Below are 20,210 nucleotides of genomic sequence, written 5' to 3' on the forward strand. Positions count from 1 at the left end.
GCACAATATTTGTTGCTGAGTTCAGTTTTACATTAGCAATAAAGAAGCTAGCTGCAAGGCAGGTAAAATATCGGTTCACAATTCACTGACTTGTGAAGCATTGCCTCAAAAGTCATTCCATTAAAAAAACGTAGTTTTTTTTAATTTTTCTAAATACCTAATCCATTGAGCAAAGCTCAGTGTTCTGTTTAGAGTCTGGAAAAAGAATGTGGTAATCTGAGGGAATAAAATTAATTGGGAACCTTGAGGGCAGGTCTTCCCATCTCAGAAAATCAATGTGCACTTAAAGGAATAGATGAAATGGCTTTAGCTAGGACCTCTAGTGGACATAATACAACAAAGCATGAAATTTTGACCACTGAAAGCATTTCTTCCAGAGGATATGGTTTGATCTGACACTGTGTACTCTGTTTGACTCTGCATGCTGCATGGGCTATTCTGAGAGCAGGGACTGGGATACGGTGTATGGTGAAGTGATTCAGTTAAAAGATTCTACTGTAGTATACTAAGACAGGAGAGAAAGACCATTTTTAAAGGCAAAGACTAGGCTAAAAAGAGTTTAAAATGATCCATGCTACACAGCATACACACACTCCTTTTGTCACCTGTGGCCAAGTAAGTTTAGGTCCCTCTCTAGGGAGCAGTAATAGATTAATAGTATATCAAGCTTCCTATTGGGAGGAGGCAGGAACCCAACTGCCTTCAGCCCTCAGCATCATCAGATAGGGCTTGGAACATATCTCTTGACCAAAACACAATGCTGTGCAAAGTGGTCTGATAAGCAGCATTCTTCAACAGGCACTGAAGGCAGTTTAAAAACCCAAGAAACCTTTTTGACCAACCTGAGATGTATACACAAAACAGTAATCTTTAGTAATTTGCAAAATATTAGATGCTGTCTCCATCTCATATTGAACAAATTATACTCCAATGCCTTTTGATTTGGTGATCCCATAATTTCTTTCTAGTCATTTGGTAGAAAGCTCTTTAAACCTGACTCTGATTTAATCTCATTAGCACGCATTTTTCTCCAGCTCTAGTGTTCCTGAAATCATACTTAAAAATAGAAGAAAAACTAATAATATATTTCATTTTTCTTTCTAAACCTATGTTTATATCTGAGGAGTTTTGGACCATGATATAAACAAAACCAATGCAAATAGCCTCAAAGGTTTCATGCATACCTACAGTGCTTTGAGTATATTTGGATTAATTATGCATATGACAAGATTTTATTATTTTAGGTGAGTATATTTAAAACTGTTCCAAATATATTTGTGTTGTTTATAGACATACCAGCTAAATAGGGCTGTACAGTTCAGAAGAGAAATGGGCATCAGTCTGGTTGTAAATGGAAATGGCTAATGGATTTTACGCTAAAGTGAGAAGACATCTAGAATATGCTCTGACTTGCTATGAATAAACTAAATATAAAAATGACCCTTGCCACATGCCTCAAGTGGAAAAACTATTTGATTGCATGAAGAAGCCATTTACTTGCCAATTATCAATGACAGATATCATGTCATTCCTCAAATTCCTTAAATTCACACCTGATATAAAGTCACTGAATATAAGAAGCATACCCAGTCAGACTTTTGATTTTCTCAGTTCATTTGATTTTCTCAATTCATTTCTTGTAACCTTGTCTGGCAGCTCTCCAGGATTTCATCTCCAGGATTTCACACCTGGGAACATTTTCAACTTTCTTGGAGAAACTGAAAATTGGAGCGTCTCCATACAAACCATTGTGTTTGGTCTCTAAACGTAGCCTCCCCTCTTTTTATTCCTATAACAATTATACCAAATAGGTTACGTTAAATATTGGCTATAGTTTCAATTAGCCAAGCAGGGGTACAAAAATAGTTTTATTTCTGTTAAAGAGCAAAACGATAAAGAGTAGCAAGATTATAAATCAAGAAAACTTAAGAACCAAAGTACAGAAATAAATGTTTCTAGGCTCCTCAGTGGGAAAGCTAAGTTAACATAACTCGAGGGGACTTACGTGCTCTTCATGATGTGATCAGGTGCGTATCAAAAGTGTGTGTGGTGGTGGTGGTGGGAATCTTACAATAGTAATGAACTTCAAAGGATGTGTATCGGTAGTGGTTACATGCACTGTAGACCAAACATGAATACAGAAACAGACTTTCTGATCCCAAGATACTCGAAACAAACAAGAGGAAGGGTAGTGATCAAATGTTTCTACTTCACTAGTTTGTAAAGCTTGCGCTAGATTAATGCAATGCTTACATTTGCTAATGGCTTTCTCTCCATTTCTGCACTACAAGAAAATAAGGATTTTATCATTCTCCTCCTCCCATTTTTTTCTCCATAAGCTGTACATAGAATCAGGCCACCAACTCTACAAGAATCAACAGCAGCTGCAAGTCAAATTCCTCTGGTCAGTTGCTCGCCAGATAGACTACAGCTCCCATCATTCCTAGCCACCAAGATTGTTTAGAGAAGGCTCCCTATAGATGCAGAACATCAGGTTGGAGAAGCTGTTTTAAATATTCAGAAGGGTACTTACTGCATCTAAGTCCATCACGCATAATAAAAGGAGAAGATTGTACCTGGGCTATATAATCACTTAAATTGGCATAGGTGCACTAGATCCGGCCAAACAAAATAAGAAAAATAATTTAAAAAGTGCAGGCGTACCAGTTTAAGCGTTTTCTTTTCCTTTCAGTCAGCCCTGTCAGTTTTTTCCTAACAATGCTGGTATGAGAAAGAAATCAGAACTTTCTAGTCAATACGGATGAAACAATCCCAAATGGGAGACCAGAGAATGCTGAGGAAGGAAGGACGAAAGGAAGGAAGGAAAACTGTATGGAGCAAAACTGGAAATCTCTGGGACGGCTAGAAGAAGGAAAACGTGACCTTCAGCAAGGCGTTCGACTGATCAAGGGTGAAAAGCAAAGCGAAATCTTTCAGGCGCTCCATTCTGCGCCCAGCACAGTAGGAGAGATACCAGGCAGCTCCGCTCGCTTCCGTGCTTGGAAAGGGAGGGAGGGAGGGAGGGAGGGGGGGGGCGAGGGAAGAGGCGTGTCTCTTCCCTACCGCCTCTGTCTTCGCTCCTAAAGCCACTGGGCGTATCAGCCTGGGAGCTGCGCTGTCAGAGCCGGTGGCGCGCGGCGCAAAGAAGGCTGCGCGCCACGGAGGAGCCCAGAGTCGACCCAACTTCGCAGGAGTTTCCCTCTCCTCCTTCAGCCATGTCCTCCGCGCCCGCCCGGGTTTTGCGCGGCGGCGGCGGCGGCGGCAGCAGCGCCTCTGTACAAGCTGCCCCCGGCGCTCCGGTGGCCGCGTGCTCCCGGCGCACCGAGGCACCCGCCGCCAGCCCCCGCTGAAGCCAGAGGCGTCGCCAGGGCTCTGGGTTGTTCGAGGAGGCGCACCGCCACGCGCTCGGCGCCTTATCGGGACAGCAGAGCCGCCGTTCCCGCCTCGTGGACTGCGAAGGGGGGCGCGGGGGAGGGCAAAAGGGCTGGAGGAACCGAGGGAGAGAACCCAGAGCGCGTCTGCCTGCCCGGGGAGAAGCCGGGCGGGGCAGCCGGACCCCGCCCTTCCTGGGCCCGCTCCTCGGGGGCCGAAGGCAGCCGGAGCCGCCGTTTCCCGCTCGCGCCCCCCTTCAGCTTCTGTCCCCCCAAGCCATGACCTTTGGCCGGGGTGGCCCGCCGGTGGTGGTGTTGAACGTGGGGGGCACCCGCTACTCTTTCGCTCGGGAGGTGCTGAAGGACTTTCCCCTCCGGCGGGTGAGCCGCCTGCACGGCTGCCTGTCAGAGCAGGACGTGCTGGAGGTGTGCGACGACTACGACCGCGAGCGGAACGAGTACTTCTTCGACAGGCACTCCGAAGCCTTCGGCTTTATCCTGCTCTACGTGCGCTACGGCCACCTGCGCTTCGTGCCCCACATGTGTGAACTCTCCTTCTACAACGAGATGATCTACTGGGGCCTGGAGGGATCCCACCTGGACTACTGCTGCCAGCGCCGGCTGGACGACCGTATGTCCGACACCTATACCTTCTACTCGGCAGAAGACCTCCAGGCGGAGCCCTCCGGAGGCTGGAGCAGCAGCAGCAAAAGCAGCGGCCACCCGCCGCCGCCGCCCGAGGGCCAGGGAGGAGAAGCGGGCCAGGGTAGCGGTGGTGCAGCGGCCCCACCTGGCGCTGGGGAGAAGAAATGGCTGGAAAGGATGAGGAGAACTTTCGAGGAGCCCACCTCGTCAGTGGCCGCCCAGATCCTAGCCACGGTCTCCATCCTGTTTGTCATCGTCTCCATGGTGGTGCTGTGCGCCAGCACCATGCCGGAGTGGCGAACAGCTGAGAACCGAAGCCTGGAGGAGCAGAGCAGGTACACAGCAGACTCAATCAGGGAGCCTTCAGGGTAGGATGAAGTGATTAATATTTCCCCCATCAACGGTGTCACCACTGTCCCATCCAGTCTCTGTGTCTTCCTCTGCCAGCATCAGTTTGCCACACTGGAGACCCCAACTCATTACACATCCCATTTGGCAAGGTGTAGGCTTGGTTTAAAAATGGGTGACTCTTAAAACCAAGCCAGTAACTTCTAGACGTCTCTGTGTTACCCACACAACTTACAGATGGGTTCAGCTTCCCTGGGAATCAAGATTAAATTCAGCTGGGTTTACTTCAGACTACTAGAAATGAGATTTCACTGTGTGAGTCTTGACCTGTCTCTGCTTGGGTTGCCAGTGTGAATATATAAGAGCTGCAGGGTTTAATGTAAAACCTCTTTGAGCTCCAATGAAAATGATATAATAATGCTGAAATCAATCAGTCTGCCAAGTTTTCTGGACTATAGTGGCTGCTTTGGAACAAATAAACAGCCTTTTGGTAGTGTGAAAAAATGTGTTGTCCCTTTCATTGGAAGGATTCTGTCCCTCCCCAGAGAAAAGTCTGTTAGGGTTGCCTTGTACAGAGGCTTACACGTTTTGTTCTGAGGAACCTTCAATCAATCAATGTTTATCTTGGGAAAGTCATATAAAGGGAGATAAACTTCTCCTGAAAGATAACTTGCCCATCACTCTCAGTCATTCTCTGTCAAATGCAGCTGTAGGAAGAAATGTGATGTTAGGTGTGTACTAGCCTCATGTTCAGTGCCTGGTCAATGGCTTACAAGGCATCTAGAACTAAAGAGAGCAGCCTTCTGAATCTACTTTATTTCTTACTAAAAGCCCCAAGATCCACCCACCAGAGCAAAGACATGCACACGAGTTAAAGGACAGGGTGTCTTTCAGCACATTCTGAGCCTAGGAATTTATTTTTGGTAATCAAACTGAACTCTCAGTTCCTTTCACATAAATCCCCTCATGGTTACCCCAAGCCTTGTTAATTTCTGCAGCTTAATTTAGATGAAAAAGATTCCAACTGGTAAATTGCAGATCAGTCAGTAGAACTCGATTTACATTCTGTTCATCTTGCCCAGAATATATCTCCAAGACTCCCTTATAAAAATGGCTATTATTTTTAAGGAAGTTTGAAAGAAGTTTGAAAAAGATAGGTTTGAGCTTTAAGTTCTTAATCAGTTCTGGAACCAACGTCATCTGGCATTTTAGAGGCAATCAAGGTTCCAGCCCTGAAATCTGTCTTGCCTTCTCTCATGTCCACTGACTGCTGAAGCATAGCTGTTATATTCCATCCCTAGAGCACCCTTTCCTGAACCGGTTTACTCCAGGTGTGACAGAATTGCAAATCCCAGAATGCCTAAATAGAATGATCACAGGCTTTGCTGGACAGATATCTGAAATTGGAGTCGCAACACATCAGGAGGGCACCAAGTTGGGAAAAAGGTCTAGGCAAATCCTTTCATCTTAAAACAAATCGTCCTACAGATCACCCCCTTTTTCGAGGAAGCTTATTGATTTTGTAATGCATCTGATCGTGCATTAAACAAAATTGTTGTTTAGATTACAGACAGCTTTTGATGGGCTTATCCCATGGAATAAGAAACAAGTAAGTGGGTATCTTTTCTTGGATGATTTTTTGCTGCTGTTAAGAATGTGCACCTAATGGTATTCTTCCATTTGTCTAATGTAGATCTTTGAAAGCTTGATTACTTCCACCCACAGAAGCTGGGCCAGTAATAGTATTATCTTAATTATCTTAGTATCCCAAGTAAGAGAGGAAAATTTGCCAGACTTCGCTTGCTTCAAATGCCCATTATTCCTGGAAACCCTGCTCTTATCTCTGTCATTCGTTTTGCAAAACCACAGCCTTGAAGTGCTCTTGCTCCCGTAATTTTGGTTTTTCCTGCTTTCCACCATGGTTGCACTCATCCAAGTTTTGCTGTCAAAGTTGTACTGTGTCCAAAAGGAGTGGTAGGAATACCTTATTACATGATTATACAGTAGCATGTGCTGCCTCTGGAGTACTGGAAATTCTGTTACTTATTGCCATTCTCTCCTACCCCTTGCAGTTGAAGATCCATGGAAAAGTCATTGTAAAGGAATCATCTTACCTTCTAAATAATCTTCCTACACCTATGTATAGACTCTAATTGGAAAACTCTGTGTTTCAGAGGAAGCTTTCTAAAGGGATTACCAAAAGGTTTGCCAACCAGTTTTGCCTGAAATGGAGAAAGGGACATTTGATTTTAAGTGGCGGTGAAGTCATGTTAAAACTGCCCTATTTCTACAGTCTGATTGCAACAATCAGATTATACTTCACCCCTGCACATACCAATGACTTGCTCTTTAATGGAACCTGCAGATTGTACTAATTGAAATAGTCTTAGCTCAGTGAGTTATCATATTTCAAGAAGCAGGGTTACCAAATGGATTCTTCAGTCAAAAATGCTACAAAATAAGGTATGCTTCAAATTAAGGAGCACTTCATAACCTTAATGTGGGCAACCTTATTAATGTCATCAGTCACATCCTGATTATGCATACAGATACACTGTGCTCTGTTTTGCTTCCTTGATATATCTCAGGATCTGAATACAGTAAGATTTTCTTTAATCCCATAGAAACGAATCAGGAATTTTAAACAGCGCAGCTGATATGTTTGGTTTAGACAATGCATTCACGTTTTGCTTAAATACAAGCCAAGTATCGCAAAATGTTCTGGTCATATACAGGAATAGGATAAATTGACCCTTAAATCTGGGAAAGATCAAATGACCTTTTAGCCATATACCTGCAAAGGTAGCTTTTTAAAATAGTAGTTTCTACTATTGAGTGTTATGATCTCTGTAACATGTACACTTCAGACTGTTCCTATGTATATGCTCTGGTTTTGAGGAGCATGGGTCATGGGCCAGTCACCCAATAGGGTTGCTTTAGTGGTGTGATGAAAGCAGCCTTAACCCCGCAAAAGATTAGTTCAGTGACAAGTAATATGGCATATAGTGATACGCCTTCTATTAATATATCTTATGTATACATATCTTACAGGTGTATAAAATATGTAGAGCTATTTATTTGCTTTAAAATTTATACCCACAGACTCCTGGCAAGGCTGCCACTAGCAAATTATGATGTTGATGATGATCTTTATTATAGCTGCCCACTCCCATAGACTGGGCTGCTTATAAATATAAAACAATAAAACAGTTAAAAACACACAACTCCACAGTCAGCCTGGACTAAAACAATCAAACCATAACAAATCAAACCAAATGAGGGGCCCCACAAACACATCAACCTCAGGCCTGAGACCAAGGCCAGGTCTTAAGTGCTTTTCCTTAGGGGTGAGGGTGCTGTCCATATCTTTTTTGGAAGGGAGTGCTCTTCTAGAGGGTGGGGCCTGCCACAGAGAAGGCACACTTCCTTGGTCCCATAAGATGACAGCATTAAACAGAAGGGATTGAAGGGACATGGAGGGTACCTGCTCTGCCAAAGCGTACTGGGCAAGCAGAAGCAGTTGAAGATAGACAATCCCTCAGGTATCCAGACCCTACACCAGTTTACAGTGCAACAGTAAAGTACAACAAACAACATCAATTAAAACAGCATAAATAAAGCTAAAGCAATACATGGTACCACACACACACACACACCAGCCATTATATAAAGTCATAAAAAGTGCAAAGATTAAAAAGAATGCTTGCTATACCAATAGATCTTTATGTTTCTATTAAAATCTGCCAATGAGGGTGGGGCCCATATGCCCTCTGCTAATGGAAAGTAATTCACAGCAATATGTGGTAGTGAGCTCTACGTTATACATGTCTCACTGAACACATGCAATGAAAAAAGACACACATGTGCCTTATAGATTCCTAGAATTGAAACAGAACTCAAAAGCCACCTAATCTAACACCCTGCCAACGGAGGGGATTCAGGGTCATCTTACCTGTGCTAGGTGGCCATACAGCTATCCAAGATGCCGCAAGTAATAGTGAAAGAGGTTTGTCTTACTGAACACATGAAGTAGCTGTTAGGTAAATAAGACCTCATGATTATAGGTCTTTTCATGAAAGAGCTGGCTCAAATTCAAAAGTTGAAGATTTTTAAGGCCAGCATTCTTCTGTTCTTTGCCATCACATTAAGAATATATTTACTATTCTGAAGGAACAGAAAAGTTCTGGCAATGTTTTGATTTTTTGTTGTTGGTGCATTTTTCCCTCATGCAGTTTGTTTTTATCTTCTGAGCAACAAGACTGGTCTCACAAAATTGCTAACATCACATGCATCCATTCATTTCAATCATACAGATTTGCAGAATTCATCTGCAAGTTGTTCAGAGTTTATCCACAGCTCAGTAACACTGGTTGATAAGGTGACTCAGCACTAATACCGAACAGTTCTGCACTGTCAGCTCGCCTCAGACAATTCCAAAGAGGCCTGTTAGTCAGAAAATTGAGGGGTCATTTCCGCAGAATGATTTTTCCTATGCAGTATACTGCTGATTAAACTTTAGCTGCACACATATATGGATGTACACATACCCTATTTCATAGCACTGTTGTCATCACAAGAACATCCAGTTTTGTAGTACTTAAATGCCTGATTCATGTATAATGTTAAGCCAAGGGTAAATGACCATTTGGGGGCTAATGTCCACCCTTCATTTTTCTTAACTGTTTTTTTCCAGCCACTAAGTACTACAGGGGATGTGGCAGTAATTGTATGACAACAGCAAAGGAGAGATGGAAGTTTCAGTGCACTTCTTCAAGTTGTCTTATTAAAAAAAATAAAAGAGGCACTTTAAATTACTGAACATTTAATAGATGCATTTTGCAAACCTCTGCTTTTGTTTATGTAAAAAAACTATCATCTTAATTTGGCAGAGTGATTTTCAGTAATTCCAGGAGTTGCAACACAGAGGCCAGAGGACATCTTATAGCTGCAGGTTGGCCATCCATGCCCTAGGCCATGCATTCATTTTTGTCTTAGTGTGATATGTGAACAGCCTAAAATTGCACTAGTTTGTTATTGGAAAAAAATGTAACAATGCACCACACAATTTCATGTTTTAAATATTTTTTTTATTCTGCCTTTATTATTAACTCAAGGTGGCAAACATACCAAATAGTCCTTCCTCCTCCTATTTTCCCCACAACAACAACCCTGTGAGATGAGTTGGGCTTAGAGAGAGTGACTGGCCCCAGGTCACCCAGCCGGCTTTCATGCCTAAGGCAGAACTAGAAGTCACAGTCACCTGGTTTCTAGCCTGGTGCCTTAGACCGAACTGGCTTTTTTTGGGGGGGTGGGGGGCTACTGTGTAGGCTTCCTGTATCTGGGCTGCAAAACTCCAGATAACTAGTGGCAGCTGTGTGAAAACGTATTCTGCAAGTAACAAGGCCCATGTTGGCTATTCCTTGTGCATCACTCTTGACAAACTAAATGCCTAGACAAATGATTCTCAACCTTTAGTGGTTGGTGGGCACCTTTGGAATTCACGAGCAAATTATTTATTTCTCTACTTTAGAGGACAAACGTTTTTTTCCTAATACTATTGTCCCAGTCCTTTAAAATTTAATAATTTGTGAACTTGAAAAGAGGGGCCTTCCATTTTGTGAATTTTTTGCTTTTTACTAAATTCTTTGAAGAGTTTTTTCTCACTCTCTACACTGGAACACAAATGTGGCTTGTTTTGGTGTTGTTTTTTTAAAAAAGGGCAAATAGAAGTGAATAGAGCAGGAAACAGAGCTATCATAGTTTAGGTGTATAGATGTTAGCTATCTTAATATGCAAGCAGATGTTTTCAAAAGACTTTGAGCTTATTTAGAAATGTCAAGGGTGTCAGTCATTTGCAGTATGTGATGTTTTTATTGATGCAGTTTTATTCACTTTAAATAGGACTATTCCAGATCCAGTAATCCAGATTGGTATGCAGATTTCTGAGAATGAAAGATAGCAATGAGTGAGAAAAAAACAACCTTTGTATGATGACATCATATGTCAATTCTTTTATTTGTGGTGTTGTCTTCCAGAACAGATTGTGGAGTGCAGATTAGTTGTCTTTTAGTTTAGAATTGTTGTCTTATGCCCTAATTCTGCATGTTTGGATTAGAAAAAAATTCCACCAAGTGAAGTGGAAATTACTGCCATATATTGTATTGCAGATTAATGTATAAGATACTTTGTGGTCTCTAAAAATATCAGGTTTGCTTTCCATGAGTGATTGTCCTCTTTCGCTCTCAACCATAAATAAATAAATAAATTATCACAATTAAGGGAGAAAACATAATGCAGGCACAACTCACAGTATTTCAGCAGGGAATATAAAGAGCCCAATTGCTGGCATTGCTATTGAAATCAATTTGTTGAGATTTTCCTAGACAAAAGCTCATCATCATCATCATCTGCAAAATAGCTTTTCCCATTTTTGCTAAGTTAAGCAACTGGTTTCCATAGAAATTAATAATATATTCATGCTTTTCATTTTATTGCTCTCTTATTTGATGAAGCAGGTAGCAATAGCCTCCTGACAAAAATCAAGCCCCACCTGAGTAATCACCCAAACATCACTGCTTGGAACCATGGCAATCTCCAAAGAGAGGGAGAGTGAATCTTGAGTGGCCGTGGCCATGGCCATGGCCATGGCCATGTCAGATTTAGAGAAAAGCTCTGTTTTTATTCTCTCTTAATGGCCACTGGTTCTTTCAGAGGCAGATACAGAGCTTGACCTGGCTGTTTGCAATCCACAGCCACCAGGTGTTCTTTCCAGCTAAGCTATTTACCACAGTTCTTAGACAGCTGGAAGTATTATGTGTCCATGTATTCCTGTGACAGAGGGAGCAAGAGAGGATGAGCCTTAAAACAATGAAGGAGGCAGGCAGGGCACCTGCCTCAGCCCTGCACTGAAAACAAAGTGCAGTCCCCAAGGCAACAGTCATGCATACTTCATTCTCTCAGTTCCCACTGAAGCTACACAGAAGGCTTAAATCAGCAATGAGATGAATAATAAGAAGAGAAAGGGAAGAAGGGGGCAAAGCAGCAAAGTATAGGACCAGGAGTACAGAACAATTGCTTAGCCTGTTATTTGGATCATCTTGGTGTGAGAAATCACCAAGTTAAGTTGCTGAATACTCACTCCTTTTTCTTCGAATGTTCTGGGATGATGCCATGAGCTGGGTTGCCGGTTTTTAAAGAATGCTAGCAGCACCTTGATAAGGATGAATTAGGGAGAGAAGACTTTTTTTACTCCAATATTGGTACAGATTCAGTGGAGGTGAAAGGGAGAACTGAAAAGTTGGCAAGTCTAGCCGTAACACATTAAACCAGTATGCATTATATATACTGTACATGATATATAATGTAACCATGTCATTTGGAAAACGGGATGGTTGTTACTATGAGGATGAACATGTAGAAAATAATACATAGCAGGTTTTCCCTTTTGTTTCATTCTGTGAAACTGAAGAACTGAGCCTCAGCTTCCTTAGCTTTTGAAAATTTAAACTCCACTCCTTCCACTTGTTCCCACAGGGCAGAGACCTAATAAAGGTTCCTGGATGTTTCTGGTCTGTGAATTCCACAGTAAATCAATCCTAAGCATGACCTATTGAATTGTACACTGTGGAAATCCATCCTGGGAAGCTTTTTCAGTGCTTCAGTGTAACAGCTAACATGCAACACTATCTGACACTATGAAGCCACCCAGAATACAAGCACACTATCCCTATAATGAGAGTAAATCTGTCCTGTGGATGCTTTTGGAGATTTAGGGATGAATATTAGTAACTTATTAGCCTCAGAAACAAGACTGAGCCATCCAGCCCTTAACACTGTAGGCAAGGGTTGTGAGTCTCATGTCTGTGATTAGCAAAGCAACTAACTGCTGAGCATAAAGTGACTGGATTCTTAAGCAGAATTAAACCCCGACATCTGCTTCAACAAACATTAGCTATCATTAGCTAGGGAGAATTTCACCCCCCATTTTGCTCATAGATTGATAGTCTAAAGAATGCCAGAACTGTGTCAGAATACTCATACTTGAATGGAAACTAAAACTTTGTCCTAAGCTAAAAGAAAGTTGGCAACGTCTTAGCCTATAAGCACTTAAACATCAGTTTAAATTCCTTTAAATACATAAGTAGAAGGAAAATTATCATCATATCTTTAAGCATAGAAATATGAATAGTCTTCTACAAAGTAATTCCTATTTTACTAGATAGTTTTTATAAATCAGAAAGATAAAATGTTTCTGTGAAATGCAATCACAGAAAATTAAGACATATTTACACCACATTCAAATCCATATGTTTTAAATTTTCAGTTACATGATTAGGCCTCAACCTAGAGCCTCCAGTAGAGTTGGAGTATAGTTCCCATCACTCCTAGAAGCATAGTTACCATAGATAGGCTTGCTGGAGATATCGGAAATTGTTATCTAACACAGCTGCTTTAAGAAGAAAAACTAAGCACATGCTTACTGTGTTTAGCACATTGCTAAAGGCTGCAAATGTATATGTATTTTCCCTTGGAGAAACCTCACTGAATTTGGTTTAGGCATCAGGCTAGAAACTGGGAGACCGTGAGTTCTAGTCCTGCCTTAGGTCCAGCTGGGTGACTTTGGGCCAGTCATTTTCACATCAAACTTGGCTGCACAAAGTCTCTTGAATTGGGGCTAGAGTAAAAGGAGGATGTAGTTGATAACTTGACCTGGTGCTGAGTAGTCCTCCTGGCATGACTACTTAGGGGCCCTTAGCTGTTATGGGCAAGTCACCCTTTTTTTTCCTTTGCTAGTGTCGTTCTCTAGATTGTACGCTGAACTATTATGGAAGCAGATCTAAAAGGTGGGACAGAGCTGCATTGCTACATTGGCTGAGCTGTTTGGGGTTAGCATGTTGGGTGAACCCAACATTTGGGATTTGTAAATCATATATACAATATATGATAATTGAAGTTTATTTGGGAAACCATGATTACGCAAACTGTGGATCAGCTTGATATTGAGAACTCAGACTTTTTCTTTCCCTCCCTCCCTCTGTCTCATGCTAAAAAAGTTGCTGGCTCTTAAACACTGGAAGGGCAATAAATGTTATGTAAGTTCCCTGTTAGCATATACCTGCATTATATTGGATTGAAGCATGTGGCATAATGATAGCATCCTATGGATTTCATATAATAGAACTAGAAAAATTGCTAATATTTTCAAAAAGGATTTTAAACAGAGTGACCAGTGTTAACTAAACTGGACCAATGGCTTGATCTACCATAAGATAGATTTATCCAGGGGTGGACACAGGAAGAACAACTCTGAAGGAGTATGTTGGCACAGGCAGGGAGGATGAAGAAGAGGGAAAGATAAAACAAGCAAAATAAATACAAATGGCATTGTGCTAGATTTTATGAGCCACTGAATCCTAAGTATACTTGGAGGTAAGTGCTAGTAAATATTCCCTCTGAACAAATAACAAATGTTATTCTACCCCAAATTCACATTTACGTTGAAACAATTGGAAAAATGTTAACTACTGATTTTATTGGGATTTCATAAGGCTAGGAATGGGAATATGTGGTTGGTTTCCAAAGGTATTTTGATGCAAGAATAAAAGCATCCTCATCTACAAACTGATGTTGTCAAGTTTAATCACAGGCTGTCTTGTCTTCTGTCCCCCCCACCCCTTCATGTTTCTTGTCTTGTATATTCTGTTTTATTCAGACATTTAGTGGATGATCCTTTGATTTTTCTATTTTTAGTTCTCAACAAATTTGCAGAAGAATTTTATAAAACTTTGGAAAGGAAAATGTGCAATTTGCAACTGAAAGCTGCTTTGACAGCTCAGAATATAATTACTTTGAGTACAACAAACTAGCCTTATTAGTAATTTTTAAAGAATTTTGAAGCAGTTTAAACCAGGAGGCTATTTTGTTTAAGTCTTATCAGTAAGAAGAAAAAGAAAGAACAAATTAAACAAAAAGATTGGTTTAGAGTAATCTGGGACTGAGGGAGTTGCAAGAGACCTAAGTTTAGTATTGTCATAGAATTGTGTTAAAATATTTTTTTAGGGGTGTAATAAATATTATAAATTAAGAAAGTTCTATACAAAAGAAAATGGCCATATGGGTTGGAATATCTAGCTTTATGAGATGTTCTTATTTTTCATGTCATCTCCCTCTGTGCCCCCACAAGTAATGCTGAACTACATTTTTGAATGAGTTTAGTTCCTGCCTAGACACATGGGAAATTCTGGGAGATTTGAAGGGCCTGCTCTCCTTCTGGTGAACCCTGAAGACCTGGCTGGCCCCCCAGGCCTTGGGCTAGGGTGAGTGGAGGAGGCTCCTTGAGATAGGCTTGTGTGAGCGTGCAGTTCTGTGTTGCTGCAATGAAAATAAGACAAATCCAGACAAAGAAATAACTCCCTATTTTAAAAAGTACTTTTAAATTTGAAATATTTTAATAGACAAATTGTCAGGGGATATACAGTATATTTTTACTTTCATTTTATAATTTCTTACTGTATAATTTCTAATGTTTTAGGCTCGCCCCATAAGGTAATGAATGTATTAATACAGTAATGGCAGAGTGAATGCTGTATCATTATGTAATATATTTTGTTAGTTTGTAGTTTATTATTGTATTCCTTGATTGTACTTTTTTCTTTTAAATTTTGCTGGTCATTGACCGAATAAATATATATCTGTTGTGGGTAATTCCTTCCAGGTAAGCCACTGTTATTTCTTTGGCTAATCGTTTTTCGTACTCTGTTTGCCCAGACTCATTTGGAGTCAGGTGCCCTTATAAGTATGTTAAATAAATAGTAGCCCCCAAATCTCTGCAGAGCACCAGGTTGGGAAGGGTTATTATGTTCTCCATTGGAACTAAATTAATTTTTAAAAATTGTAATTCAGCATTACAGGGTGGGGGGAGTATACTGGAATCCTTTACATTGGTTCTGAATAGACATATAGCTTATTTCACAACATACTACTGTACATTTCTTTACTTTTTTTGTTCCTTAACAGAATTGTGTATGCAACTAAACTGGAAATTACAAACCAGGGTAAACCTAGACTGTGGAATTAATTTTAAACTAAAAATAAACGAAACAATGTTAACGTGTACCACTCTAAAATAAAATGTCACTATTGTTGCGTCTATTAGGATTTTGACAAGTTCTGCAACTTTTCATCAGGAAAATGTTTCAGAAAGCAGAATGGACGAGAAAAGAGTGAAATGAGACAGGCTATCCTGATGAAATGGAGGAAAATATGCATATTGAATAGTTTAGGCTCTACTACGAATTCTGCAGTATAAGGATTTATTGGGATAATCCTGCAGTGTTCAGGTTATGTTAGATGAGCAGAACTAATCCTCCCATTTTTGAAAATACATAATCTCGTGTCTCCAATCTTAGGTGAATACATAAATTCTCTTGGTAGGCAGTGAACTAAACGTAGCACATGTCATTAGGTGACGTAATATGTAAAGAATGATTGGCTGAGCTTCTCAGTGTCTCTGTCACGCTACTATGCAATATTAATAATTCTAATGGATTGAAAGAAATAATTAAAACAGTCTCTAACTGTAAATTAATTAAGTAAAATGCCACCTATTTCAGTACAAAAAGATTGCACCATATTTACCTTTAAAAAAGTCAACTTTAAATTTAAGACACTTCCCCTCCACCCCCACAAAAAAAAAGGCAGAACAGGCCAAAAAACTACAAAAGCCCTGTATGATGTTCAGTTTCCTCACAGTAGAGTTCAGTAGAGGTACTAATTCTATCTGAATCCAGTCCTGGAAATTTCCTCTTCCCCAATAAATATGTGCCACATAAGTGCCACATAGGTATGCATATAATTTTATGTGTATAACAATCAGAAGCCTTACTTGAAAAGATAGTAAAGGTAGGACAAAACAAAAAGATTAATTGAATTAATAATGACTGATTACTGGTAAAATAAGGTACTCAGTTTATAAAATTTATTATCTGCATATACCAACAATTCTGTCTTGGCACACACAAATCACTCATACACAGCAGTGCATAGACATTCCTTTCTCCTTCCAGAGAAACAAGAAGAAGAAAATAGATGGCGATGAAGTGAGGGGAAGGAATAGCTTCACACAGAAGGAAAGAAAAGAGGAATCCTGTTTAGGCTTTAGAAAAAGGATTAAAACTGAGCAGGAAAACATCTTAAAACAAATCTTCAAAGGCAACTATGCTTTTCAGCAGTGATATCTCTAGCCATTTGCACCTCCTCCCCATTTTTTTTTTCTTTTTTTTTTGTTCTCAGCAGCAGTTTCTTTTCTTTTCATTCAATTCACAGGTATTTTGGAGGAAAGCTTTCCTTTCTTCGTGAAAATTGTATTTAAGCACTGAAGCACCATAAACACTGGAGGGGGATATAAAATAGCCTGAGCCAAAAGTACAGCTGTGGGAGCCCTCTCTGATCAACTGCCTTTGTGTATCTCCATTGCAGGAAGCACAAATGTTGAGATGGGATTCCACCTATGGAGAGTAGCATTGGCTTGCAGTTATTTCTACAGGTTGCAAGTTGTGCTCAACTTGCCATAGGATTTTGCTTACTTTGACATCCCATTTTGACTTCCATAGACTGCATCTGGATTTTCAGACTCTTCTAGCAGCAAAACAAGTGAAGCAATGGGCAGAGAGGGGGGTCTCTTTTCAATACCCAGCTGGTAGAAGTCAGTGAAATGTAGACATGGAAACCAAGTCAATTTCAAAATGTTATTTTTGCCATTTTGGAATTAATTCAGGAAATGGTATGGTAGAACTGTTTGTTGCAGCCTTACTACCCATGACAGTGGGGTAATCACCTTCGTGGTATACAATGTTCTTTTGGGCATTATTATATATATGATGTACAGATTGTCCCACATTCGTATCAACTCCATGAATATTCTCAGAATTACAATACAAGTCCCCCCTCCCTCGTGCACTGCAACTTCTTGAATAATAGAGTTGCTAGACTGTAGCCTCTACTTTGTTTTAAACTTTGCTATTTTAAATATACAGCATGGCTATAGTTTAGCATTCTTTTAGCAGTGGGAAGAAGTTGGGTGATCATTGTAGAGCTTCCTTTCCCAACAAATCAGGTAGCTTTAGCTGAGTTGGACTTTAAACTCCATAAATAGGGCTACCAGATCTGGTCTTCAAAAATCTGGATGCCCACTAGATGGCAACAAAAGGATACAGAAAACTCAACTCTTCTTTGCTCTGGACATCTGGAACATTACAACCCAGATCTGGTAGACCAGCAAATGGCCAACTGAAGTCCAACACATAAGGAGTTTATGGAGGCTGTGGAAGCATCATCCTTTGGCCTTTATTTTGATGACTGGCATGGCTGCAGTGATTAAGTCTGTGTTCTATTCAAAAAGTATTAGGCATGCCTGAGCATGATATCCAGCTTGAATCAGAATAATCAACAGTGTTCTATCTGAACAACTTTTCTAACATTTCACAGAAACTATCCGCTGCTCTTTTAAGGATGTAGTAACAAAGAGAGCTGTTCCATTTTATTCAGTGATTTCAACCACCTTGGAGGAATGGTTGGGCTATTTTACTGCTGACTAGTAATCAGCCATCCAGAAAAGCATTTTAAATGGCCCAATGCTAGTATTTTGAGGAGAAATTAGGAGAACCCTAACCCTAAACTGCAGTATAGTTTGATCGAAATGTACTGAACACTGAATTAGTCATTCCACACTTACAAAACCCTCTCCTCCCAAAGTCTAAGACGTATATGAAAAGATATAAAACATTTAACCTGACCAAAGTCATAGGTTCCTAGTTTTTAATAATAACAATAATAATCCCTCCCCCCCGCTCTCGATATCAGAATATAAAAAGAAAGCTTTAGGAAAACATAACCAGATGGGAGATGTGTGTAGAAGAGTTTAACACTATAGTCATTTTTGGGAGTTAAAACAAAAGTCAGATATCTGTACTGAGTCCAGTTTGACTTTGTATTGGGCATGCTTGTCTACTAAATGTCTGAGTCCATGTCAGTGTAAAAGTGTCCATTAAAGAAGTCTCTAGCAAATGAAAAGTATTCCCAATGAAGAGTTTCAAAGAAATTGAATGTTTTTGCTTATGTTCTTTTTGGCAGGATAATTGAAGCAATTTGCATCGGCTGGTTCACGGCAGAGTGCATTGTGAGGTTCATTGTCTCCAAAGACAAGTGTGAGTTTGTTAAGAGACCACTAAACATCATTGACTTGCTGGCTATCACTCCATATTATATTTCTGTGCTGATGACCATTTTTACAGGGGAGAATTCTCAGCTTCAGAGGGCTGGAGTCACCTTACGGGTTCTGAGAATGATGCGGATTTTTTGGGTGATTAAATTGGCCCGCCACTTCATCGGCCTCCAGACACTCGGCCTGACTTTGAAGCGATGCTACAGGGAGATGGTGATGCTGCTTGTCTTCGTTTGTGTTGCGATGGCAATTTTCAGTGCCCTTGCCCAACTCCTTGAACATGGACTGAAAATAGGGAAACCCAATGAAGGCTATGCAAGCATTCCTGCTGCTTGCTGGTGGGTTATCATCTCCATGACCACAGTTGGTTATGGAGATGTTTGTCCCATCACAGTACCTGGAAGGATTCTTGGAGGGATTTGCGTGGTCAGTGGGATTGTTTTGCTAGCCCTGCCTATTACGTTCATCTACCACAGCTTTGTGCAATGTTACCATGAGCTCAAATTTCGGTCTGCTAGGTATAGCAGGAGTCTCTCTGCTGAATTTTTAAATTAACAAATAGCACAATTGCATTTCATAACAGCACTTAATATATTGAAGAAATTATTAAGTCCTTCCTCATTACTTTCCATCTTGATGTCTGAGGAATTAAGAAGTCAGTACTCTGTGACTTAAGAGAAATACTTCCCTTCTCTCTTTGTGGGATGGTCACTTGCCCTTTTCCCCAGAAGAGCTGAGATTCATAAGGGAGAAAACATCTTTATTTCGAGTCTCAGCAGGTGTAAATGTCTCCAACTCATTTCTCAAAATCTTGAGAAGTCATAGATGGTATGCACTATTTAGAGCTAAGCACATATATGTGTGTTTTTAAAATACTCTTGATTTTGAAATGCATTTCAAATGACATATATTAGTAAGAAGTGGACAATCTTTTAATCACCAGAACCCACACTTAATAGTCTGTGGATAGTCAAGGGCCAAGCTATTGGGGATGCAAAGGGGCAGAGCCAAGATGTTCTTTTTTTCCCTTGGAGTTTTGGTCAGAATGGGAGGGTTGCTATTATTTTATAAACCATGGTAAGTCTATTTTAGGGCATTCTGGAAGTATTTCTCATGTCAAAATGGCAGGAAACTATGCCACCAATTTTCAGTAACTGTAGTCAGAGATGGCTCCATGGCTGCAAAAAATGGTCTTGGGGAGCCAAATGTAGTCTTGGAGGCCTTAAATCCCTTCATACATACATACATACATACATATTTACACAAACAGGAATATTTATTTTTCAGGAAAACGCTGTTCATGAGTTGTCATTTGAGTTGCAATTTATAGCAATAGTATGAATTAGTTTGGGAAAAATCATTGTCCCCCTTCCTGGATCTGCTGTTGAGGGCAAAACCAAAGCTATGTTTAAAATCTGCCTACATAAAAAAATGGCATCATATTTTGAAGCACGTAGTGGCCACAAACTGGAGATTTGAATAGATCATCCATTGCTAGTGCCATGCATGCTCATTTTTGCCATCCTTTCCATTCACAAGCCTTGCACATTTCTTTAGTACATCAGCAATGTTAGAAAAACGAAGTTTGAACAGAGACATAATCAGATAAAAGAAATGATATAAAA

The 20,210-nt window shown here is 40.4% G+C and overlaps 1 protein-coding gene across 1 annotated transcript; it reads left to right on the top strand.

Moving 5' to 3' along the window:
* The first annotated feature begins 3,590 nt into the window (after window positions 1–3,590).
* On the top strand, window positions 3,591–19,356 carry KCNG3 (potassium voltage-gated channel modifier subfamily G member 3). Its single transcript, XM_063290043.1, has 2 exons — window positions 3,591–4,384; window positions 18,495–19,356. Exons 1-2 carry the CDS (start codon window positions 3,651–3,653, stop codon window positions 19,138–19,140), a joined length of 1,380 nt encoding a protein of 459 aa, XP_063146113.1. The 5' UTR covers window positions 3,591–3,650; the 3' UTR covers window positions 19,141–19,356.
* Window positions 19,357–20,210: the final 854 nt, after the last annotated feature.

This window comes from Candoia aspera, chromosome 1, assembly GCF_035149785.1.
Source record: "Candoia aspera isolate rCanAsp1 chromosome 1, rCanAsp1.hap2, whole genome shotgun sequence".
NCBI classification, from domain to species: Eukaryota; Metazoa; Chordata; class Lepidosauria; order Squamata; family Boidae; genus Candoia; species Candoia aspera.